The sequence below is a fragment of the Aythya fuligula genome, chromosome 2 (genome assembly GCF_009819795.1).
Source record: "Aythya fuligula isolate bAytFul2 chromosome 2, bAytFul2.pri, whole genome shotgun sequence".
Taxonomy (NCBI): domain Eukaryota; kingdom Metazoa; phylum Chordata; class Aves; order Anseriformes; family Anatidae; genus Aythya; species Aythya fuligula.
The window spans coordinates 26,117,708-26,143,157 of NC_045560.1; the positions used below are offsets into that span (position 1 = coordinate 26,117,708).

The 25,450-nt window shown below is 39.0% G+C and overlaps 1 protein-coding gene across 6 annotated transcripts in view; it reads left to right on the top strand.

The window, feature by feature from the left end:
- Window positions 1-25,180, top strand: part of PPP1R9A (protein phosphatase 1 regulatory subunit 9A) — a 145,380-nt gene extending 120,200 nt beyond the window's left edge. For 3 of the 6 annotated variants that reach the window (XM_032181201.1, XM_032181199.1, XM_032181200.1), the window contains exons 12-20: window positions 6,907-7,064; window positions 7,640-7,940; window positions 12,082-12,169; window positions 12,271-12,348; window positions 15,428-15,626; window positions 18,267-18,386; window positions 20,314-20,337; window positions 21,508-21,690; window positions 22,685-25,180. In XM_032181201.1, the coding sequence (XP_032037092.1) occupies window positions 6,907-7,064; window positions 7,640-7,940; window positions 12,082-12,169; window positions 12,271-12,348; window positions 15,428-15,626; window positions 18,267-18,386; window positions 20,314-20,337; window positions 21,508-21,690; window positions 22,685-22,897 (1,364 nt within the window). In that variant the 3' untranslated portion in view covers window positions 22,898-25,180. The remainder of the gene's footprint in view (window positions 1-6,906; window positions 7,065-7,639; window positions 7,941-12,081; window positions 12,170-12,270; window positions 12,349-15,427; window positions 15,627-18,266; window positions 18,387-20,313; window positions 20,338-21,507; window positions 21,691-22,684) is intronic. The other 3 variants (XM_032181202.1, XM_032181203.1, XM_032181204.1) reach the window with 3 other exon arrangements.
- Window positions 25,181-25,450: the final 270 nt, after the last annotated feature.

A 25,450-nucleotide genomic window follows, 5' to 3' on the forward strand; every position in this document is an offset into this window, starting at 1 on the left:
TCCATAACTCTTGTAATGTGTACATAAATAGTATGGTTATCATTTAGGATTTAAAGGAAGTACTAACACAGGAATGCTGTTGTTTTTCCAGAGGTCATCAAATAATGACAATAAAGAGTTCCAGAATAACTATACCATGAATATTCATTAAGAAATGGAAGTGACTAGCATGTTTTAATAAAGACCATTGTTGATTTCATAAAGCTTAAATGAATTTTCAGTGAGATGCCATCAACATTTAGGTTTAATTCCACAATTTCTGTTGTGTTAATAAAATAGGAGAAAATTGTGTTTTCTTGCATTCCTAAACTCATCCTTAATTACCCGATCACCAAAGATCAAGCAAGAACGAAGTTACCAGAATTACAAAAACAAGCTTAAATTTAGCATTTTGAATGGATCTTTTCAGGGTTCTGATCTCACCTTGGTACTAACATCAAAAGCAGCTGTGTAGGTAGAGCTCACCATTTCTCAGGATGGGGCCTTCTGTGAACAAAATGCAAAATCTTTCCTGGTTCATTCATTAAATAATAGTAGTCTACAGCACAGCCTGATTTACAGCATAAGAACTGTTGGACTTTGTTCTACATTATCGAAGAACCAAAACAACTTATGGTAATGGTAAGATGTGGATAGGTGCTATGATTCTATGATTCTGTTGGCAGGGTAACTGTAACCTTTACTTGTTTTGCATAGAAAAGATCATTGTTATTTTTTCAGACTGTGCCAGTGAAAATACACGCATAACTTTCATAGCTTCAGTTAGAGTTTTAAGTTCTGTAACTGCAAGTGTTTCCTTACTGTTGAGGTATATGCAGAATTGAAGCCAACGTTAGATTCACAGCATTGGAATGAAATTGTTTGGTGCAGGAGCAATACTTACTGTGTATTTAGTGACAGTCTGTGAAATCAGGTTCTGGGATTATGACAAGGGAGCACCAGAGTTCATTCCTAGAAATATTTTCATTTTCAATAATCTATAATATTATTTATTTTTCTGGTGAAGAAAAATGCATTGCGCTACCAATTAAATTGATTTCTAGCAATCACGGGGGTGTTTTATTAAAATTGCTATTTTAGCAGTTAGCTCATGTGTGGAGTAACAAATTGAGTATTGCTCTGCAGACAAATCAATGTGAATTATATTTTAACATAATGTATGTACATAAAAAAGGGCTTGTCCTTCTGAAACAGTATCTGTGTGATACACAGACCTTGTGGAATTGGTTTCCACAAATCTCCACATAGCTTTTTCTTTCTAGCAAGTGTTTATTATCCTGAAGTCTCTGAAGTTCAGGAAAGCACTCAGGGTGACAAGTCTGTATTTCTGCATAGAGACTCAGTAGGCGTTACAAGTAGATCACAGCAGGGAAGGAAAGTGTATTTTGTTTACCTACCTCCCAGAAATCATGTTTACATTTTTAGCAGTGTCAGCACACATCCACAGCTCAGGAGCAGAAATGCATTCTCAGACATCCTCTTCAATATGTACCTTGCGTGGTTCAGTGGAATGTTCTGTTTCACTAAGACTGCAAAATTCAATGCTGATAAGACTTTTTATTTTTTGTATACAATTTGAAAGGAATTTCTACATGTAAAAAAAAAAATCAAAAAGCATCTTTTTAAAGCATTAAAACTCTATGTCAGTACTTCTTAATCATATTTTTCAACTCATATTTGCATAAAAATTTTCAATTTCTAAGAGCTGCCATTTTTCACCAGGACAACATTCCCCTGGGAAGATGTTGACCAGTGTTAGTGCTTCTGAGAGTTAGAATGGGCAATCTGTGAATTTAAAACTGCTCAAATTTAACTACCTGAATACAAAAAACAAATTATTTGATAGAAAAAACAGATAATCATCAATGATATTTTGGAAGTAGAAAAGCCATAGTTAGATCTTAGATTCCAGGCTGAATTCGTGCTTTTAACAAGAGAAAAAGGACTTCTTTAGAATAAAGAGATACCTAAACATGCTGTGGCACTCTTTGACTTCCTTATACTTTTGCTGGTAAATTCTGTATCAGAGTGTCTGAAGTCTGTGTCGGTCTGTAATGCAGTGATACTTGGTATTTACAGACAGAGCCTATATCTTCATATTGTTCCCATGTAAGCCTTTTAAGAAAAGGACTTACCATTGTCTGGCAATATGTGTAATAACTAATCACCCCATGCGTTCTTGCAGAGGAGCTATTGAGTGCAGGAGGAGAAGCCCATGATGTCTCTGGAGGCTGATCAGGATTCCCTAAGTGCACAGTGTGTTGTGCATCTTCGTGACATTGACACAAGCACTGCTGTCTCTTTTCTAGTTTTTATTCAAACAATATAATGCACACTTCTTGTTCAGCCTCAGCTTTAGGTTGGTAGGATGAGACTGCATGTGCGCAGACGCATCCTGTCATTTTTACTCTGAAGCTTGTGTCTGTCTTCCCTAAAAATCAGCTCATGTAAAAATACATATTTTATGTATCCCTTAAATTAAAATGATGCAAGCACATATCTTTTTTTTTTGTTTTTTTTTGCTTCAGGGTGAACTGAGGTGTTTATCATATTCTTGTGTTGTAATACATTTGGGTCTAGCCAACAGATGCACTGGCCTGCCATGCCCACAGGAGCACGGCTGTCCCTGCCCGTAGGTGGTCTGGCCGTGAGGACATCGTGTCAGACTGCCTGGCTCCTCGGGCTGTAACATAACCTGATAGTGAGAGGCTTCCAGGAACATCAGTGGAAGCTACAGAGAGAAAGCAAAACTGTTACAGCCCGGAGTCCTTTGTTTTGCATTGGAATACCAGAAGCCTGTGGGTTGTGTTTCTTTTACAAATATTTGATTTATTCTGAGATTACAGAAAAGCTGATGAAGCCTTCAGTTAGTGGTCACGAGCTGTGTCCATGGCAGAGAATCAAGCTATTCACAGATGATCTGGAAGGAGCCAAGGATTTGAAACCTGGACAGTTCAGTGTTGACACCAGCTTGGACAGTCCTTGCTGATCTCTGCAAATGCCCCTTCAAGCCACTTTGATGGTTGTGCTGGGTGCCCTGGAATGCTCAGGGATGCATCAGTTCACAGAAGGAGGTTTTGAAATGTATCAGCCTGTACATGTATAATGGAAACACAGTGGGAGGACGGGAGGTCTGCTTCCCACTACACAGTGGTACTGAAATAACACAGAGGGAAGCCCTCTGCAGTGAAGTGGTTCAAGGCCCTCTGAAAGAAAGTCCAATTAGAGTGTCTCCACAAGCAATATCGAACCTGTTATAACATTCCTCTGAGATATTTATCATGTTCCCTAGTGTGCTAGAAGATTCCTAGGAAAATACCCTTCCTGATGCTTTTGAGCAATTTTTTTTTGCAGCAGGCTGAACCAAGGTTAAGTTCAGAGCTGGCCCTGAGAGCTCACAGCCCGGCTCTAGCATGGAGGGAGCAGCAACCTGCAGGCCCAGGGGGTGGTTCACTTAAACAAGGCCAATGTGACCACTTAGTTAAATAAGTGTTTGCAGTGCCGCGTTGATGGTTTGCATAATTTGGGCAATCAGCAGAATGAGTATATGGGATTGTGTGCACCTGACAGAAAAAATATGAGAAGTTCAAATCATGACAATAGATGGGTATCCTATCAAATAACGTCAGAAACATAATTTTACACGATTTTCTAGTTTCATCTATATCTGGAGTTTAACTCTTACACAAAGAAGAAAAGCGAGACACCCTGCTGGAAGTCTTGCGGTGCTTTAAGACAACATGGATCTGCAAAAAGACATGAGTTTTAAAGGAGTCTTACTCTTCAGCTATGTAATGGACTTTACTAAGTCAGTCTGTGGCTCTGATTTCAAGAGACAGTTTGAGCTAAACTGACAGCTCATTGGTGTTGAACTGGGAGACCCCACAACATCCCTTTGTCTGACCACATGGTTCTGCTTCATCCACTGTCCTGCTGTAGCACTAGGACACTTGGTGCACTCATTCAATTCACCAGAACAACAGAAAATTGACTTAAGAAGGGAAGAAGTTGGAATGTCAGACTAAAATCAGATAGTTTCTTCTGGTTCCCTCATTTCAATCAGCTTGCAGAGGAGCTGAGGTCCAAATCCTCTGGTGGGCTGGAAGGGTGTCACTGGGAGCTAGGGGCTGTGGATACAGAGGAGAGAGCAAGAACTCTGCATTTTGGTGGTGGTGTTAAGTCACCGAGCTGTTTCCACCCAGGGCTGGATCATATTCTCTGAGAGATGGTCATCATGCCATGGAAAGCATTGAGAAATTTTCTGCTTTATGAAAGTTGATGGATTCAGCAAGGCTAAGATGTCTCTGTTTAAAGCTAAATGTCTTTGTTTAAAGCAAAGATGTCAGTAAGATTGGCTGCTAATTAATTAGTGTGTTAGGAATGCAGTACTTAGACAAGTAAATTAGCGTAACGGATTTTGATTTGATTTGTAGTTTGAGGATTGCCAAACGAAAAAGAAGGCTGAAACCATAAATAATCTATTTCTTGTCTGGCATAAAATGTGAAAAAAAAAAGTTTTGCCTTATTGCGGCCTTATAAAATGTTAACTTTGCCGAAATACTCAGATTTCATTTGAATAGATGATTGACAGCTAAGCAAACAGCAGTGATGTCAGCTCTATTTGTAGAGGCAAGTCATAGATGAAGTGTTTAGTATGCTTTTCCTCACAAGGCATTCTTGAATGGGGCGACTTTGAAACTAGGCAGATGAGTTGGCTTCTCAGTTCCATTTTTTATATGAAATATTTCTCCAACTTCTGTGCATCACATAATGGTGTTTGAGCAGCAGATGAAAGGGGAAATATGTAATCCTACTTTGTCTTCAAAACTGATGAAACAGAATTTCTTGTGTTTTCCAGCAGAAAGTTAGATGTATGAAGACAACAGGGAGTAAGAGTGAGAGTGTCAGTGTCCAGCTCTTTTATGATGATATAAAAAATAATGCAGCTTTGGATTTCCTTTGCATTTTAATCTTTTAAAGTACATACGGTGGAGTACAACATCTCCTACACAAACCCCAGGTGTTCAGAAAGTACAGCAACTCTGTAGGGGTTAAGAAACAGGATTGCAGAGTACATCTCCCAGCTTTCACACAGGTCTTCTGATGACTGTCTTGTTAATTTTTGTTGGGATAATTACTGCTTGTTGTAAATCTCTCAGAGGGTTTTGAGCTATTAGATCAGCATAATAACAGACCTAACAGTCCATGTCCTGCTCAACACAGTATAGTTGTTTGTCTAGCTGATCAGGTAGAAATTGAGCCCCTTCTGTCATGTACACATACAGCATATGGCCATCCCATTCCTGTCTTGAGTGACTGTAATTTGGGGTGCCTTTCATGGGTCTTCTGGATGGATTAATTTCATTTCATTTCAACTGTCATGATAAACTTCACTGAACATCTCTGGCAGTTGCCTGCAGTGAAAATTTATTTCAGCTCTCTTGGGGACTTTCTGCAAAACTGTAGCACTACTTCACTAATGATTTTGCCAAAATATGTTGCTGTTAGAAGGTTGGAAACAGGCAACTACAGTACATGGTGATAATCACAATAATAGTCATGGCCTCTAGACTCCCACTAAGGAAAGGAGCCTGACAAAGTAGCTTCTGATGTGGTCTTAGAGCAAGTGAGGCAGGGCTGTATTGGTGTCAGGTGGCTCGTATTAATTGGTTTGTATTAGGGACCATGAGGCATGGTGCTGACAGCAACATTTTTCTTAGCTAAGTTTGCTTAAGTTTTTGGAGTTTGAAGGAACTCTGAATAAAGCAGAGAAGAATCTGCAAGAGGAGATGATGGTTCTGAGGACAGAGCAATAAAGGAGGAAATAACAAATGAGATTCAGTACTAATAAAAATGTGGTTTTGCTTGCAAAAGGGTTGGAGCAAACAGTTGGGCACCTTATTTGCATTGTCACATATAACTTTGAACAATGGACTACCTCAGCATCCAGAAGATGAGATTTCTCTCTGCTTTCCCCTCCTGTGAAGGATATTGTGACAGAGCAAGCAAGCTGTTTCACTGTCCCGAGGTCCAAAGGAATGAGTTCAGCACTTGTTTCGTAATCCCGAGAAAGGCTGCCTGTAAATAAGTCCAATTCCGAATGGTTATCTGATTATTTGGATACTAGTTGTATCACACCTTGTGTGCTACTGACTACAGACATTGCTCGTCTATAATTTGCACATATTGTACAAGGCTATTTGCAGGGCGCCTGGTACAGGAGAGAGCAAGTCATGTTCTCCAAATTTGTCAGCCATTCTGGTTATGATAACATATAGAGCAGCCTGAGGACGGCTCTGGATGTTTCTGTTGTAATTCAACAAGCAGCCTGCAAAACTGGTGAAGTTATAAGGGAGATGCTTAGTGAGGCAGCTGTGCAAGGAAGTTGCAGTCCAGTGTGTCCTCTTCGGGTGGCTCAAAAAGGCAGGATTGGGAATAAATGACTAGGCCTACTAGGTCTCAAGTGATATATTCATCCAGATGCTGGAAAATGTCTGTTGAACAGCAGTGAGATGAGGATTCCTTTGCTTAAAGATGTGATTGGGGAGCACTCTGTAGACCAAGCGCATTTAAGTAGGTCTGGGGGAGTATCTTGGACCTGCTTTCTGGGCTAGTGCAGCTATGCTGGGCAACTACATTATTTTGCTGTGGTATCATGTAACAATGGGAATAATCTCTAAAATTTTAAAATCTGCAGGTGATTCTTTGTGATGCAGCTACTAGATATGGATCTGTCAGTGGTTTACGTTTAGGTTTTTGTGTGTCTGCTAGCAATTCCAAAAACACATGTGAGTAAAACACGCAAAGTGCATGTGTTAGCAGCTGCAGGCCATATCCTAGGAGAAACTAGTTTAATTCCAAAAGATACATATTTTACAAACAGCTTTAAATCATGTTCTCATACAGATTTCAATGAAGCAGTACCAGAAACAGAGAGACTGGACTCCAAAGCTCTGAAAACTCGAGCTCAGCTTTCCGTGAAGAACAAGCGGCAGAGGCCAACGAGAACAAGGCTCTATGACAGCATCAGTTCAACTGATGGAGAGGACAGTCTTGAACGAAAGGTGAGAAGGACTCTGCCCTCTCTCTCAGGCTTCCTTTGGAATGCTAGATTGCCCCTGTAAGTCTTTTCATCCCCTGTCTTTGTCCTTGCATTGTAGCACAGGCAGTATGCATTCCTCTGTGGCCAGTTCACTATGAATGCCCTTGAGTGATGTGTGAGTCCAGTCTCCTTTGAGTCAGCACACCTGGGTTTTTTGGTTGTGTTTTTTTTTTTCTGTTTTTAACAGGAATCCTGGCCTTCTTGATTTATGTGTGCTTTATAATGCAAAGTGGGTCCTTTAATTTATGCAGGAGGTGAAAGGAACTTAAGTCCTACATTTCTCTGTTTGTTAATTTGTTAACACAATTGATATGATATTTACTCATTGTTTTATCTGATTCTGACTTCTACCTGAAGGCAAATATCAATAAACAACACTATGTGGTATTAAAAGGTAATGAATGACATGAATTGCTAAAGTGCTTCTTACAAATAGAAGAATAAATAATGAATAAAAGAAGTGCATGTTCAAAGTAAACCTTGCTCTGATTGGTTACTAAATGGTATAACCTGCTTTATAATCTCTTATACCAACAGCCGTCAAACAGTTACAGTAGTCCCATGCACATTTCAAAATCACCACTGCCCATTTGTATGAGAGCATCCTCACCAGCATCAGATTCTGGTGCTTCCTCCCTCTCCCCAGTGGCTAGCAGTGCAGCAATCTCACTTGACAACCTAACTGAAAACCAAGAAGAAGGACAGCAGCACAAAGGAGGTGTCCTCTCCCTGTATGCCCGGGGACACACTCCACTTTCCTCTCCTTCAAAATCTGGGCACAGCTCTGAAGCATCTCCTTTGCATCACCCATCTGGCAGGAATGTTTTACAAGATAAAGGTATTATTATTTTTTACAATAAATTGGTGCATCAGTTTGCTCACTTACATCTAATTTATGAACTTCTATTTTGTACTACAACCATAGCAACTAGAAGGCCACCTTCTCATAACTGCTTTTGTCTACCTGGAAGTCAGAAAATTGCAGTTGACCTCGTATGATGGTATAAGAAAAGGACAAAGTTAAAATGAGTTCAGGAACAGCTATCTTTCTTCTTCTTTTTTTTTTTTTTTTTTTTAAAAAAAAAAAAAGACTCTGAAAAAGATATGGGGAAGTTGCCTTTAAGAAAATCTTCTCTGTTTTTTTCAAAACATAAAATTATTGGGCCTCAGGACATCTTTGTGTTAGAAACATGATTAACATATTGTACTTATTTGAATGATGTGATTTTGGCACTGCTAGATGCTTTTTTTGGAGGGTCAGAAAGAGTGTAAAGCAAGAATAACAGATTGTAGCTTTTAATTGCAGAGAGGCAACAGACTCTAGATTAAACAAGAGGTCAGTGGCTGGGGACTCTGCATTTATAGAAAGAAAGAGTGATTTGTTAGAAAAGTTGGCCACATTGCTAGATATTTCATTCAGATTCTTTGAATATAAGCTGCATGTAACATGATGCAGTGATACATAGTTGAGGTACATTTCTCAAATACTTGTTTATTCAGTGCATTCACAATACAATATTGCACAGAACGCTGAGCCCTCTGTTTCAGATGTCTTGAGAAGTCAGAATTAGCAATTTACAGCACATTAGTATTCTTGCCTATGCACATTGCATTCTCTAAGTGTAACATCAGCTAAAATACATGATAAAATTGTTTGTGAGTAAGAGCTGCAGGAATAGGCCTGGATAAGTTCAGAATAGTCTTTGACTAAGTGGAATTAACTGAAAAGAAGAACCCAATGAGGATTTTTGTTTGTCCGTGTAAATGAAAAGACTTTCCATTTATTTACAACCTATGTTTTCTTCATCGTCATACAAGGCTCTCATACCAATTCTTTAAAGACAGATTAATGAAGTTTTGTCTAATTTAGAATAGGTTAATATATGCTGGCGTTTTTAGATGGGATCTGAAATTGCTAGTCTATTGTATAGTTACTAATTGTATGCTTCTTCATGAATCAGGGTTAAATTCTGAGCCTGAATTTTGCAAGTGAAAAATAAGGGTGTGAACATAAGAACATGACTTTCCTGACTCCTCATTGTAAGCATGCCATTATTCTATCAATGGGGACATAACTCCTGCATTTACATCTGATGTATAAAAAATATCTTGATAAAAATTTGGTGGAGATTAGCCTTATAGTGTAAGGAATAGGGTGTTATACTCCACCTGCTGTGTTGCTTTTTCCTTCCCAGTTTAGGTTTGAAAAATAACCCATGTCTAAATAAGGAAGGGTTTCATGCCTTCCCCACTGTGATCATTACATAAACAACCAGTGTTTTTGGTTGTATCCAGATTCTAATGAGTATTGTACCCAGATTCTAATGGGTATGTGAAAACTAAAGCAGAACAATTTTCTTTCAAATTAAAAAAAAAAAATCACTTAATAAATTTTACAAACTATATCCTAAAGCAGTTGTTTTGCAACAAGTGTTGTAGTGTTACTATTTTCATTGATTATTAATTGGGCTGTCAAACTCTAACATTGCAGAAAATTAAAAGAGTCATTCTGTTTGTTCTGTGTGTTTAGCTAGTTGTTTTTTGGTGTTTTTTTTGTTTGTTTTTTTTTTTTTTCAGAGATAGAAAGAGAACACATGCATGTCCACTGATTAATCTCTGATTAGCAAATGTGAGCTTTAGCAAGATCATATTTTTTTTTCTTATGAGATCTTGAATGTTGTAGACAAGCTGAAATGTCAGGAGATCACTTCTGTTGCAAAATGGTGAAAATCTTGCTTTTGTCTTTTAAGCACGACTTTTTCATGTACAAGTGTGATTGATTCTTTTTTCTTCACTTCTGCTTGCTTTGTGCAACCTTGCGTACAAGGCAGCTGAAGTGACCGCTGTGGGCAATCCTCTGCTGATGTGAGGCTGACTTCAGCTGTGTTGTGACCTTGAGACAAGAAGTTAGGGCTAGGCTCCGTTCACATCCATCATCTGCAGATCACTTACACCAGCTCTCGAAGGCCAAAAGTGATAGATTAAATGGCTTCTGTGTGATTTATGCTGAAGAACCAGCTCTCTGTCACCCTCTCTGAAGAACTTGAGGGAGTCAGGGGAGGTGCAGCCTTCCAGGGTGGTCAAATGTCCCTCCTGCCCAGGCCCTGCAGTCCTGCTCCGTGGCCTCTGCCATGAGTACATGTATATGTACCTCCACATATGCAAGCTCCTGTAGGTTTAAACCTCTGCCAAAGCTGTTACAGGGGCCTAGCTCATCCACCTTCCCCTGTATCTCACAGCCAGCATAAATGCTTTTCCCAGCAAATCCTCACTATTCAAAGCACTCCAGCTGGGCCAAGCTGTGTGTGAGTGGGAGCAGAGTGATGTAAAAGCCTGACAGGAGCTGGCTGGAGCTGGTAGCTGCTATGTGTCCCTGCCGAGCTCTACAGATTTTTTCCTCTACTACAGAAGCAAAACCTCCAGTTACTAAATGTTTTTATTATTTGCCCACCACTAAAGCAGGGCATCTTATAGTTTCATTTACTTTCATTAAGATATTTCACCAAAAGCCCGCCACCCCCCAGCTCCCAAACTCCACTTGGCTGTGAGTACAGTGTGAAAAGAGGCATTGTGATCTTTTAGTCCTGAAAGTGGCAATTTTGACAGTGGTTAAATGAAAAGTATACCTTAAAGATGAAAGAGGAACCATGAGCAGATCTTTGAGGAGAAAGAGAGGAGTGTGCACAGTGTAGAGTTGGTGCAAAGTGCACCTTGCCTAAGGTTCTCCACACCCGCTGTGGGGTGGGTTTCTTCTCAAGAGATGTTGACCTCTTGTCATTTTGTATTACTCTGTTGTTTTTTTTCCTCATGGGGAACTTTTATTTGTTTTCTTTTTTTGACATGAGGATACTTGTCAGTTGTTCTTGAGTGCTTTTGTTAACATAAGGTAACATTTGTTAGTAGAAATAGTATGGCCTTTGGAGCATGGATGTCTCAAGAGGCTTGTTTTCCTGCTTTTTCCGTAATGATTTATGAGTCACTTGCACACTGGATTTTGTACTTGAATGAAAACTTAGCCAAATATTATCCACAAAGCAACATACACTGTCCTGTGGTATTTTGGGCTGATTCTGAGGGCTTAACTTCTGAGAAATCCACAAACCTAGCAGTGTTTTTGGTTAAAAGCCACTGTAAATCTGAGGTCGCATTGTAAAGTCACCAAATCGCAAGTGACACGAATAACTGACCTTCATTTGCTCCCTCTAGAAGAGTTGGGAGCACTCTTTGTGCTTAAGAATCACAGAAACTGTGTCTGATTTTTTCAGCTGCTGCGTGTTTTAGCTGCCATGTAGATTTCACAGGGTGTTTTGCATACTTAAGAGTCATTGTTTTTGCTTTATGGGTACTGCAGTGAGTTTCCTCTAGGTTTTAACAGTTTATGCAGAAACCATCAGAAATTGGTACAGGTCTTAGGGCAAATTTATTGACTAAAATACTTTTTTTATTATTATTATTAATAGAAATGATTGAATTTCAAGTTAAGTACTCATTTTAGCTGAGTAGTTAACAGATAAGTATCACCTAGCTTATCCATCATAAGAAGTACCCTCTGCTCCAAAGTTCAAGCAAGGATTTCAGCAATCATTTCTGAAGTAGAGTGCACTTACCACATGATTTCTGTAAAATGAGAACAGCTGAGTTCAAAAATGGATTTGCTGTAACATTTACCTGTAAATCCTTTTTGTTGTTTGTCTTGCTACATATTCACTAAAGCTCAACCAAATTAACTTTTTTTTTCATTTTCTTTGATTAAAATAAGATTTCTTCATGTGTATTTTCAAGTTGTGAAACTATGTTTGTATTACTTTTCACACCCATCTTAAAAATGAGAAGAATGCACATCTTTAAATTGTGTACATGTATGCATATCTAATTGTGAACAGATATACAAACTGTTCTGGATGGATGGAAAGTGGAATAGCTATCAGTAGCAATTAAAAATAATAATGTACATTCTCCCATGTACGAATGTATCCTAGATGGTGCCACATGTGCCCAGGCAGCAAGATCAACTCTCCCTACTATAGGGCATGCAGAAAAACTAAAGCGAAAACTTGCAGATCTTGGGTAAGCATTTTGTTACTTAAAATATACTATTTAATAAAATGAATGAAAGTAAAATTTGAAAAAAAAAAAACATTTCCTAATGTTTTCTAATATTGTTATAGGGCTCCCTTGAGAAGGAGTTCAAACAAGGGCAAGAAGCGGAAAGAGAAAGAAGCTGTTAGGGTGACCTGTGGCAGTAGGTATGGGTAAAAGATGGAGTATGTAAGAAATGGTATGCCAGAAATACTGGGAAAACCTAATCATCCTGGCTGTTGGGAGTGTTAACAGTCTCACTGCCTTCAGATAATATGTTTTAAACTTTGAGGCAACCTTCTGAGCTTAGAAACCTAGATTTCTTAACTAAGAGAAGACTAACCAATAATCTAAAAACACTTGGAGGCTTGCATCACTTCTGCCATTGCATCCACTGATAGGATTTGCAGAAATACATTATTAGAGCTGGCCTACAAGATGCATACACACTCAGAATAAGTTAATAATACCATTGATCCAGAAATCTTAACACAGTTCCACGCGTTTTTTGGAAAAAGCCCCCAGAGCAAGGATGAGCAGCAGATATTCACTACAGCTTCACTGCACTCACTTCAGGAATGCTTTCAGAAGAGTTTGTTTCTGAAGGTAAACATCATAAGTTGAAAGTAGATAGGAAAAATGCTGACTGCATTGGCCATGTCCCCAGCTCTCAGGCAAGGAATTGTGAGATCTGATGAGACCACATCATCAGCATCTAGACTCTGAATGAATAAATAAATGAACATTCAATGGCAGGAAGCAATCTTTTCTGCAAAAGCTAGTGTGGATTTTTACTGAAGGCCTCTCCTTGTATACTGATGAATCTGACACAGTCCCAGGTACCTGGTTCTAGGTATGAGAGGCAAGCATTCAGTTAAATGTTGGGAATGCTGAGCAAACACAATGCATTCTGAAAGTCCAAAGGACATAGCAACTCAAAAACTCTCTGAATAGGAAATAATGCAAAAGAAAACCTACATGGTAGAAGAGCTAGCTAAAGAAAGCAAAGTTCAAATGCTCCTCATAAAATGTATGCAGTTGAAAATCAGTATGTAACAGTTTGTGGAGTTTTGCTGACAGTCTAACACGTGGAGGCCCAGTGACAAGTCTCCATAAATCACAGAAGCAGAAGAAACATTAGACTCTGGAGTTACCCCTTAGGCACACTGTACTGAATTGTCAATGTTGTAACGCAGCACACGTCCGTGTTCTGCACGGATCTGGCAGGATCTTCAGAGAACTTAGAGCAGTCACCACCTCTACGCGAGTGTCAGAAAAACTGTTGCAGTCGAAATTCCACTGGCATAAAGTGCTTGCAGTGTGCCCTGCAGTTAATGCTCATTATTTCCTTAGTGGAAGAGAGGGAGAGAGAGATTGTTAAACCAAATTCTCTGCACCTGTGCATAGCTGCAAGGCAGGTAGTGCCTTTAGGAGGGCTTTAAACACCGGGTAGCATTTACATACCAAGCACAGCGTGGGAGAAAGGAATACACACTTGTTTGTAGGAAGCACACCCCACAGAACTTGGTGTGTTCCTAATGCCAGCATGGTATGTTACAGATGCTTGTGAGATCCAATAGTTATCTTCCTTGGAGGAAGCAGATCACAGCATAGGATGATCAGCTGCTTATTAGACCATCTGATAAATCAGTTACTTGTATTGTTTGTTACTGAATATTTCTGAGTTCGGATACAGTTACCAAAAACAGAGTTTAATGCTGCTTTCAAACTCGCGTTTTTACATAAGCGTTTTTAATCCTCACTGTGCCTCTGTAAGCTGAAATGTTATTATTTCAGTATAACTTCTTAAACACCAGTTGTCACTTGCTTTGTTAGTAACTCCACAGAATTTGCCTGAGAAAAATGTGAGGATGTCTTCTTTACATTCCAAAGCTGTGTAAGATCTTTGAAACAAGGAAGATGATTAAAAGACAGCATCCTGTTATAATTACTTAGAGCAACTGATTGTCATAGGATTAATCATGCTGTCAGATGCATATTGCAAGCATTATTTTGCCATTGCCAAAAAGTAGCACTCAAAATCCTGAATTATTTCCTAAGACTACCACTCATGTTAAATATATTTAAAAAATCTCCCATTTAGGTAGAAAATACATAATCCCCACACTGGCAGTAGGTGATTCAAGCAACATCATTGTTTTTTTCTTTCTTTTCTCAAGCAATATCTGAGCATGAGGAAGGAGCACGGGACTGTGTCAGACACATCTACCTTTATATAGCAAAAGGGAGAAAGGATTCTTGTTCTGCTTCGCTGCCTGGGGGCATTCTGACAACCTCCATTTCATCCATACAGAGAAGAGGTTTCACAATACACAGAGCTAGGGATTATGTTCATCATGATTTAGAAGCTGTCCAGAAGGTGGAAGCTGAGGGGAGATTTATATGATTGCAGTTTACTGGTGGCTGCTAAGGGCAGTGCAAATTTCAAGCTCTGAAGCAGGCTTAGTTAACATTAATACAGAAGTTGATACAGATAATGTGAGAACATGACATACGCATAAGTTCTTTGATGTAGGCACTTGGAATAGATAACTTCAATTTGCATACTATGATGTTGACATGATATAAATATTTATAAAATGCCAATAATTCAGGCATTTTATTTCATAACTGTTACATTTGCTTTGATCACATTATCCATTGTAACATTTGTTAGTACAAAGAGAGAAGCTACTAATACTGCATAGGAGTTTCTATATTAGTATTTTTAATATTTAATAATTTTTAAATCTAGATCTCTATCAGTATTTAGGTGTTGTAACCAAGGTACATCTACGTAGTGGTTACAGGCACACCTGGTTCATTCTGCCTGTTGTCCAAATCTGAGCCAGACCTGTCTGGGAACCAGAGCCTGCTTGGGACAGTGCTCTCTGATCTATTTAATCGTGCTGAGATACCACCAGGGCTTGGAAAGGCACCAGCACAACGTGTGGCTTCTTGACTAGAGCTGGTTCACAACAAAACACAGGTCTTTTGGGTTGGCATCTTTCCCATTCTCTGGATACATGTTGTCTAAGAGAGCTTGAGTTAGAAAAAAATCAGAACACACTTTTTTCTTCTTTTGTTAAAAGAGAGATTTCAAGAATGCCATTACCAGCTGCATGCCCCTCTGGTGATTAGTCACAGTTACGTGGAATGTCACTCTTTTTACAATTAACTACCTCTGTAGCATTTTTTTCATATTTTCTACTCTAACACAAATTCCTGCTCCTTTCTCTTAAACAGGAACACCAGAGAGATGCTGCAGAAATCAGCAAACACTAAATCTTTATCAGAGCGATCCTCCTCTCTCCCACACTGTGTACCATTCACATGGTATGGAGAGAGTGGCAAGGGATCCAATTCTTCCAGCAACCTGCCATCACCTACCAGCTCAACCGAACCTTCCTCTGAAAATATAAGTCCAGCTAAAAAAGGGTCAAAGGTAGAAAATAAAAACTACCTTATTCCCACTGTGTTGAGTGGCATAATTGGCTTCATGTTTCTGGAAAAAGAACAGGCCAATATGTTAGTACTACAATAAACAGTGCATGGTGTTCATTGTACGGTAACAGTTCATCTGAGCAGAGCATCTCCATCATTGTACCATTCCACATTCTACCTTTTTACTGTCTTTCTCCTAATGTACATTAATTCAGTAAACTAACTGTGGTGTGCTGTACTGTAACAAAAACAAGTGGTGCCAGTGGAAATTAGCATTTGGATCCACTGAACAAATGCTAGACTTGTGTATTCAATTGTAGATATTTTCTGCATTCTTCAGGACTGATTGTGGGAATACCTACGCATTTTTAACGTATTCAAATGAGATGTTTGCAAGTGAAGAAATGCTGTATGCTGTCAGTCATTTGCCTTTTTCTCCCCCAATAATGAAATCTGCTCGTCATGCATGTTGGATGTTGGATTTAATTCTATATGAAGATGCTTGAACTACAAATACAAACTATTGTGATTTAATACATCTGTGTGATTCCCTTCTATGTGCATGAATGTTTCAGCATGATAACTCATTAAATAACCCTTAGTTCTAGTACTGTACTTAGCTTTTTCATGTTTATTTTCACTTCTGGAAAATATTTCTCTGCCTGTATTCTCCTAACTTGTAGCAATTTACTTTTTATATCGGTCTGGTAGGAAGGAACAGATGTGGTTCTCAACTGCATATACAGGAATTTGAATCAGAAATGTAATTTCTCTGTCTGCTGCAGAGGCATACACATGCACATACCTAATAGCTGTTTCCACAGGTATTTCTTTTTCTTTTGGTGCCATAAGCTTGTGATACCTTACTTGTGCTGTGCACAAAGCCATGCGAGGTCACACTTGGGGTTTTGCCATATGGAAGGGAGAACAGCACAAGGTTGGCCCATGCAAGTCAGATTGAGAGAGAAGACCACAGATGAAGTCCTAAGATAAAAAATAATAATCATAATCAGCTACCTGGTTTCTTTTTAAAAGAAAGATGAGGATTAGACATGTAAATCTTGTTTGTGTTGTTAAACAAACATGTAAAGATAATTTTCAATTTGGGAAAAAAACGTACCCGTACCCTCTTACAGTTACTGTGAGGTTGTGAAGGTTGTTGTGTTCAGTTTTCCTTCATCCTGCTCTCTCATTATTATTACTAGCAGGCCTTGGCTATCTTGTGTTTTTCACACAGACAATTAAAAAGACTAAAATTCATTGTAAAAGTGAAACACAAAATAGGGTTAAAAGAAAAATCAGAGTACTTAAAAGGAAAAAAAAAATGTTCTTCACACAGCAGGAGTTAGAGTTGTTGAACTCCTGGCCCAAGAGTGCTGTGTGGTCTAAAAGTTTCCGTATTGAGAAACCTGCTCAGATTTTCTTATCATCTACTGCAAAGAAATAGGAAAAGCAGGACCTTAATTCTAAAAGTAGGTGTGAGAAATCTGAACAGGAAAGTGTTTTGGTGTTCTGTGGTAAGGTTGCAAGTTCTTAAATTAACAGTATCTATGCTGTTATTTAGGATTTAAAGCACAGCATGATACCACTTATTCAGATGGATTTCCAGCAAACTGAAGAGGATGAAGACATGGTGTTTTGGAAGGCTTGTTTTTTTTTGTCAGATAAAATAGGTCAAATGTCTTTGGGGGGGATAAAAGAATCATTTTTAGTTGTTCCTTTTAGTTTTGATGTTTGGATCATTTTTTTTAAAACTGATTGTCAAAGATAAATCAAGTTTGATACTCATTTAGGTGATAGGGTAGAAATTAGAGGTCTCAAAAGAGAATAGAGGTCTGTATCATCAACTGTATATTTGATGTAAGTGGAATATTAAATTGTTGATATTTTTTAGATTTTTTTTATGGTTCCCAAGTCAAGCTTTCCCAGTCTAACATGTTAATTTTTGTATTCTTCTGATGGTAATTTTGCTGCATTTCTGAAAAAATGTGCACACTTCTGCTATTCTTTGCTAAAAGGTGTGGTATTTGTCATTCTTAAGAAAAAAATGTTTTATGGTTATTATTCCAGTCAATAACATTCAATACAGTATTTGAAGATCTCTTTATTTTCAATTTCCTTTTTTTTTTTTTTTCTAAAGGTTTAGGCAAAGAGGGAAGAATCAGAAATGGGTTCACAGGATATTCTCATTGCTCTTTCAGTAGCAGTTTCCACTTCTCTCTGCTAATTAATCCTCTGTCCTATTCTTTGTACTACTGCGTGCGCCATGCTTGTCCTAAATATTTGGAGGACAGCAAAATGCTATCGATTAACCGGCAGAAGCAATAATACAGCTCCATGATGATAGACAGTATCTTAAGAGGAAGTCTATAAATTGCTTTCAGGCCATTTTGCTGCTCACTGAGACATTAAGCAAGCAAAGATGTCTCTGGAAATACACAGTGGCAAAAAATATTCTATGTATTCTATAAATCATTAACAATACAAAAGATTAGGCTTCCTCACGTGTATTGTTACTGTTCTGGTAAATAATTGATATCACTCCTGACCTATGCCAACCTGGAAGACAGAAAGCAAATTTCCCTTTTAGCTACATGTTTGAGATTGTTTGGTCATTCTAACTCCTCTTTTTTCTCCACAGAATTTTGCGTTCAACGATGACTTCAGCCCCAGCAGCACAAGTTCAGCTGATCTGAGTGGTTTAGGAGCAGAGCCTAAAACCCCAGGTTTCTCACACTCCTTAGCACTGTCATCGGATGAGGTATGTTGATGAAATTGTTTAAGATGGGAAATAGTCATTTTCTTTGTCCTGTGGCATTTTTCTTGATAATTGCTGAAATAATGAAGGGATTTTTTTAGGCAGTAGAAGGGGAGAAGGAAATTAATCTTGGTTTCTAGATTATATTTTATATAGATTATATTTTGTTGCTGCTATAATGATTATTTTAAATAAAGGCCCTATGGTCTTATCATAGGATTGTTATGCGGTATTGTAAAATGCAGTTGGTTTCCTAAGAGATGTTCCATCCTCACGTATTTCAATACACTTTCCCTACGTTCTGAATATGTATATGTGGACCTATATGTACATATACTAAAAAAGATATAGTTGAGACAGTTTTGAGATAATAAAGATACAGTATAACTGGATAAATACGGTTGAAATGTATGGTACCTTCACCTAGACTAATTTTACCCTAATACATTAAAATACTAATGACCTGTACATGCAGCTATTGTGTATTCCTGTACCTGCCTGTGTATGCAGTGATTAGAATGTGTATGTGTTAATCCAGTTTGCCTTCTCTTTGTGCTTGCTCTGCACATACACAGTGGATTTGAGCTCAGTTCATCAAACTAGATGTTTGAACAGTGATAATGCAAAAAAGCATTCCTATCTCCATAAATTGGTAACAGAATTGAATGGAATATAATATATTGAAAACACATTTCTGTGATTCTGTTTTTTGTCTCAATTGTCAGTGAAGCTGTGCAATTTGACAGTAGCTGACAATGTGTCCTGTGGACTCGAGAAACCTGCTCTTTTGTTCTCTTATAAACACTCATTACGAACTTAATATTTCCCACTTCAGATTTGAACCAGGGTTTTCTCTAGAGAGGAGGAACTTTAAGCATCTCTGCCTTTTTTTTTTTTTTTTTTTTTCCTTAATGACAGTAGTTAAGTTGTGCTATTACTGCTGGCATGCTTTGCATAGGTTTAAAGAACTAAAGCCATTCCATGCCAACATCATTTGCCAAAATGGAAGTCTGCAAGACCAACCATTCTGTAGAGGTTACTTACTGCAGATAATAAAGGGCAACAGTTTTTAAGAATCACAGGAGAGGGGTAGACAGGAATCTGTATATTCTTCGAATTACTGAAAAGAGCAAAGAGATCATTAACACTTTCTTTAGTATTAATACTATCTTGATAATACAATTCATTCTTTTATCATTTTTCCTTCGAGTTATATTATGTATTTGATTGTGATAATGCCCAGTAGCGCTGAATTAAAAATTGGAGAATGTTTTCATTTGGCTTGTTCGATTTTCTACTTCAAAAATTCCAAGTCCGAACAGGTCTGTAAAAACAAAAGTGTTTTCTCCATCCTCTGCAGCGTCCCAAGTCGCAGCCTGTGAATAAGACAGCAAGGTCAGTGAGAGCTGCAGGGGAAAGCTGTGCAGCCACCCTCACAGGGATTAGGCTGCCATTGCTCTTGAACCCGCTGTGGTGCATTGCTGACAGCACTCCTTTGCTCAGGCTTCTTGGGCAGATTGACATAATTACTTGAAGGAGACAAAACAACTAAAGGAGAGGGTCAGGAGGGAGCCCTGGGCCTGTGTTTTATGGTCCTCTCACTAAGGAGTTTTCACTCTTGCAATCGGAGCCATCAGGCAAGGGCCCATTGATTCCAGTGTGTCAAGACCAGGAGCTCAAGGGGTTTCACGGGCACGATCTCAGGCTTAAGGCTTAGCTGCCAAACCATGTGTGTGCTGAGCTTTCAACATAATCTCTCTGCTTCTGGAAATAATTTTCTTTTAAAGAAATCTCTTTGTTTTTTGAGTAGCCATATCTGTTTGCAAATCTTGGTGCTGCCCTTGCCCAAACTTTTACATGCTGTTACATGTTCTGTATTTTGTTTCTATAATGCTTTTCTTTCCCATTTCTTTGTTGCTCCCTCACTCAGAGCCTGGATATGATTGATGATGAGGTGAGATACCAGTGTGCTGTTGTGGTGAACTGTGTGACCATCGCGTGGCAATGTGTCGTCTCATTTGCAGATTTGCATTTCTTGTTTTACCGTGTCGTGTGGCAAAGCCCCTCGTTCCAGCACAACACGCAGTTGTCACTGCTTCTTCTCGCGTCGTCTTCAGTTCCTCTCTCCTCTCACGGCCATGGCAAAGTGCAGTTTTTGTGTGTGTTGGAAGGGGAAGGAGGGTCCGTGTCAGAGCACATCCTCCAGGCCTAGCATCAGCAGCACCAAGCTTCTGCTGGCTACACGAGGAGGAAAAGACAGAGATTAAACCCTTATCTTCCTGTCCCTGTGAGATGGGTGGCCAGAAGCTGAAGGAGCTCCCAGCATCGTCTAACCCAGTGGAAAAGCTGCAGGAACAGGAGGCAGCTGCTGCAGCCTGGAGCAGCTGCTTTGCTGACCGGGGCTTGAACAGAGCAGCTTTTGTCTCAGGCCCCACCGTCATACTCTGGGTGGAAGAAAGTGGCAGAGAAGGGGCATGGGGGGGGCTAAAGCAGCTGAAACCCACCTGCCCCTCCTGGTGCCGTGTCTGTGCTCTCCTCTGCAGCACAGGCAGGGCTGTGGGATCACTGTGTGTTCCTTACCACCCCTCTGTGTCATCCCATAGTCCTCCATGGGTAGCACATCGGTCTCGCTGGCTGTTTGGTGTCACCGCTTTGAACTTTAGAATGGTTTTCTGAGTTGTTTTTTTTTTTTTTTTTTTCCTGAATTTCCAGTTTTATAGCTTAAACACAGCACAAAGATCAGTGAATGTGCCTAGGAAGTGGGATGCAGAATTCACTGCGTCCGTTAGAAACCTTGTAATTTGGGGAATAAACGTCTTGAGATGGCATAGGAGCGTACCTGTTTTAAACTGTGCCACCTGGAAGGTTCAGTCCCTGCTTGGGTTAAAGGGAATGCCAGTTCATTTTTCTTGTTCTATTTATAAATAAAAAACTTTTTAGGTACCATGCATCAATTCTGGTATCTGGTTAGATACAGAGGTAACACAGTGGCGTGAAGTTGTTATTATAGCAGTATAAAGATAGCACAGGCACCTCTGCTCTGATGTTGGTGGTTTGTACAGAAAAATGCTGTCTCTGGTTGGTGTTACCCTCTTAATAATAACGCAGCATGTTTTTGTCACAGATCCTGGATGATGGACAGTCTCCAAAACACAGTCAGTGCCAGAACCGGGCTGTTCAGGAGTGGAGTGTGCAACAGGTTTCCCACTGGTTAATGAGCCTCAACCTTGAACAGTATGTGTCTGAGTTCAGTGCCCAAAACATTAACGGGGAGCATCTTCTTCAGCTGGATGGGAGTAAGCTCAAGGTAACTGCCTGACTGGACTTAAGGGGTAACTGTATTATTTGTTGTTACTGGAGATAATCTTAAAGGAAGCAAGAATTCAGAGAAAAGGAAGAATCCAGAAAGCAGAGGACCCCATCTGTGGAGTGGTGATAGACTAGAATAATAAACAAGGAGTAGAAAGCTGCAGCAGCACTTGGAGAAATTCCCATGTGCATGTAGGTTCAGAAGCTCCAGAAACAGGGGGCATTTGCTGTGTGAAAACTCTGGGTACGTGTCATGTACCCATACTTGTATGCACGAATCATATGGTAGCATGTATAAGTGGTATTTGCATGCATGTATTTCTCATCCAGCTCTGTTCTACAAAAAGGCAATTCAGAGAAGATTGTGAATAGAAATGCATCAGGAGTAGCAACTGTAAAATGTTTTACTGTGATACTGGAGGCAAACGCTGGGTACCAGTTGTACTCTCTTGGAGCTAAATACAGTTCTGATGTATAAAGTATGCATTGGTTCTTGCAGTGAAAATATGAGCTTAGTGTTGTCTGGAATAACTGTAGGAAGCAGTTGTGGGAGGCTCAGCATATCTGAGAGTCAAAGTTTGGTGTTTCTGAAATTTCACTAACTCCAAGGTTTTTAGAAGGCAGCAAGAGAACTTCTGACTAAGACATAGCCATGAGAATTGGGAAATCTTGTTCTGCATAGACTTTGATGGCTTCAGGCAAAAGCTTTAATATTTCTTTGTCTCGTTTGATCAAAGGAATGAGTGTAACAGAATTTTGGTTACAATGAGATCTAATTTTTTAATATTGTACAAGTGGAAAGCATGGAAAGTAGTACAGGTGTAAAAAGTTATTACTTTCACTTCAGTAATGTATCTGACTATATCTCAAATTTGCTTAGTTGTGACAGTCTTCTACCTGAGAAGATTTATTATTAGAATACGATAAATTTGGTGATAAATTAAACAATATGAATATATCTTTCTTTTTTAATTTTGTTTTCCCCATCTCAGGCTCTTGGTATGACATCTTCCCAGGACAGAGCAATCATTAAAAAAAAGCTAAAGGAAATGAAAGCATCCCTGGAGAAAGCTCGCAAAGCTCAAGAGAAAATGGAAAAGCAAAGGGAAAAGCTTCGGAAGAAGGAACAAGAGCAACTGCAGAGAAAATCGAAGAAAACAGACAAGTGTTCATCAGATGCAACAGAGGGCACTAATGAGCAGTGATGAGCAGAAGTGCTGCTGAGTTAGTAACCTGGAGGCACTTCGGGGGAAGAGAAACTCCTATCCGCTCTGTTGCCCCTTCAGCTTTCTTGCATCCATTACATGAGTGTGCACAGAGAAACGGGGCTATAAATAGGACGACTAGGGAACTTTATATCGTGTAGTTTTATTTTCCCCCATATCCAGCTCACACGCGTTGTTGTTGCCATGTTAAAAAGCCCCAGCCCCTCGGTTCGTTTCGTTGTTGTGGACAACTAACAAATTCCATATTCGTGTGGCGGTGTTTTCTTCCAAACTACTCTTTTCTATTGAGCTCTGTGTGTTTGGTCACTTCAATAACCAGCATGATGCTGAGGAGCATGGTCCACTGCTTCCCCTCTTCTGACCAGGATGGCCAGTCAAAGCGATCAGTGAACGCTTCTTCAGCTGGGTACAAGGAGTCATCCTCTGCCTGGTAGGAGCTGACCTGACTTTCTGACTGAACTTCAGCTTCTCTGCTGGGTTTGGATACTCAGTTCCGTCTACTGGAGTAAGTTTCAGCTTGCATCAGTACCTTGAAGCGACGCTGCTCTGGAAACACAACTGTTCAGTGACTTCTTAATATACACTGGAGATAAAGACAGGAGAGTTGACATCCACCCTGGGTAAAAGACAGGAGGTGAAACTCTTTCTGTTAACTGTACAATAGTTAATCCAGGAAGGAGGCAAAGCCTTAAATGATTATGTGGGTTTACACAGAAATCTGAGGATAACATTTATCCTTTAGGTATCTGAGCAAGGATGAATTTCTAACTAGAGCACAGCATATAGATCTGTATAAATTTCTTTGTGCTCCCAGTGTGTAGGCAACTTTCTTATAGCACACTCCGCTTTCTTTTTCATGTATTTTGAACAGGAAACTGGGCTTATTTTGTTTTGTTTTGTATTTTTTTCCAAGAAAAACACCACATTATCAGATGCATTCTCCAATAAGTATTGGAAGTGTAAGTTTTGTGCTGTGCTGTTATGAAGCTGTCATTGGAAACATTTTCAGAGTCTGCTAAAGACTTTCAGTTTTTACAGAAGTGCACTTTAAGAAGAGGAAGAAGAGGGATTCTGGCTAAAATTAAATTCAGTACATTTCTGTTAGGATCAATGCTGCCCTGGAGGTGAAGGTTACTAAATCCAAAGCTGCCATGTATTAACTGTTTTTATTAATGTGTTTAAAGAATATCCCTAATGAAACAAGAATTTTGAAGCGTAGGCTGTAGAGTATTTGGATGGTTTAACAGTGGTCTTGTTACATATGTCAGAGGTTTCTATTATCCCAGTCTGTGAGTCCATTGGCGAAGCCTGCTGAGTAGTTTTGACTATGACACAAGCAGTGGATAATGTTAGTGCCTCTTAAGAGCAGCATTAAAATATTCAGTATTTCTTGAAAGGAATGGAAAGACAACTGGCAAATATCTACAGCAAGAAGCTGAAGGTGTTATATTACTGCTCTTAGTCAAAGCTAAGGATGCAGCAGTGTCTGTATTTGAAAAGCATCACTTTCCTTTTGTGCATCCTGCAAGTTGCAGTCTCCATCTAGTTAGTCATGTTAACATGTGAATTGTTTAAGACGTCGATGCACACTTACAAATTTGAACATAACAATTGCCGGCCTAAAAAATGCCAACATTGAATTCTTTGGAAGAAAATGTTTGTTTAGTTTGGCTTCTCTTCTGCTCTGTACTTTATGACATTCAGATCTGTGTCTGTCGAGTTCTCTGAAGTTCAGATTTGAAACAGGTGGGGTGCAATGTTTAGAGTTAAATGTCTTTGATCATAATAATTTCTATGATGTGTAAAATGCTCTGTCAACTGACAGAGCCTAGTTCATTCAAAACTAATACACAACAGATCTATTTAGTCTTAGTTTTATTTTTCCTTCCAAATCCAATTTCTACAAGTTTCTGATGTATGCTCTATTCAAATACAAAAATGAAATTACCGTAAGAGATACTTCATAATATTTCTAAAGGCTTGTGATATTTTTCTTGAGATAAACCACTGGCAAAAAAATATACCTGCTAACAAGAATTCCACGTTGAAATGAATCTTTCTGCACTCTTCGCTGGAGAAAAAATATACAGATGTTTAATAGCCTCATAAAACTCACATTCTGTTATTTTAGGAGGTTTTGAATTTATATTCAAGAGAAGTTATCTGGAAGAAACTGGAAATTTAATATTTTAAATACAATGTTGATAAAATGCATTTGATGATTTTAAATTATGTTTACATTATAATGTTTAAGTGGTTGTATGCAGTTATCTGTGGTGGTGTTCCTGTTCTGTGTTCTCTGTTTTCCTAGGAACCTGAGCAGACTGCTCGGCATTACACACTTTGAGTTTTCCCTCTTGCTGCCTAGAACAGTCTCTCATTAACTTCTTTGTAAATCAAGCTCTTACTCTGCAGAATAACTAATTTGACTTAAGTCCTTTAGGTATTCGGTGGGTTTTATTGCTTTGTGCTAATTTCACTTTGCTAGTCTCTGATTAAAAAAGCAAAAAATCTAACTTAAAAAGCAGTAGC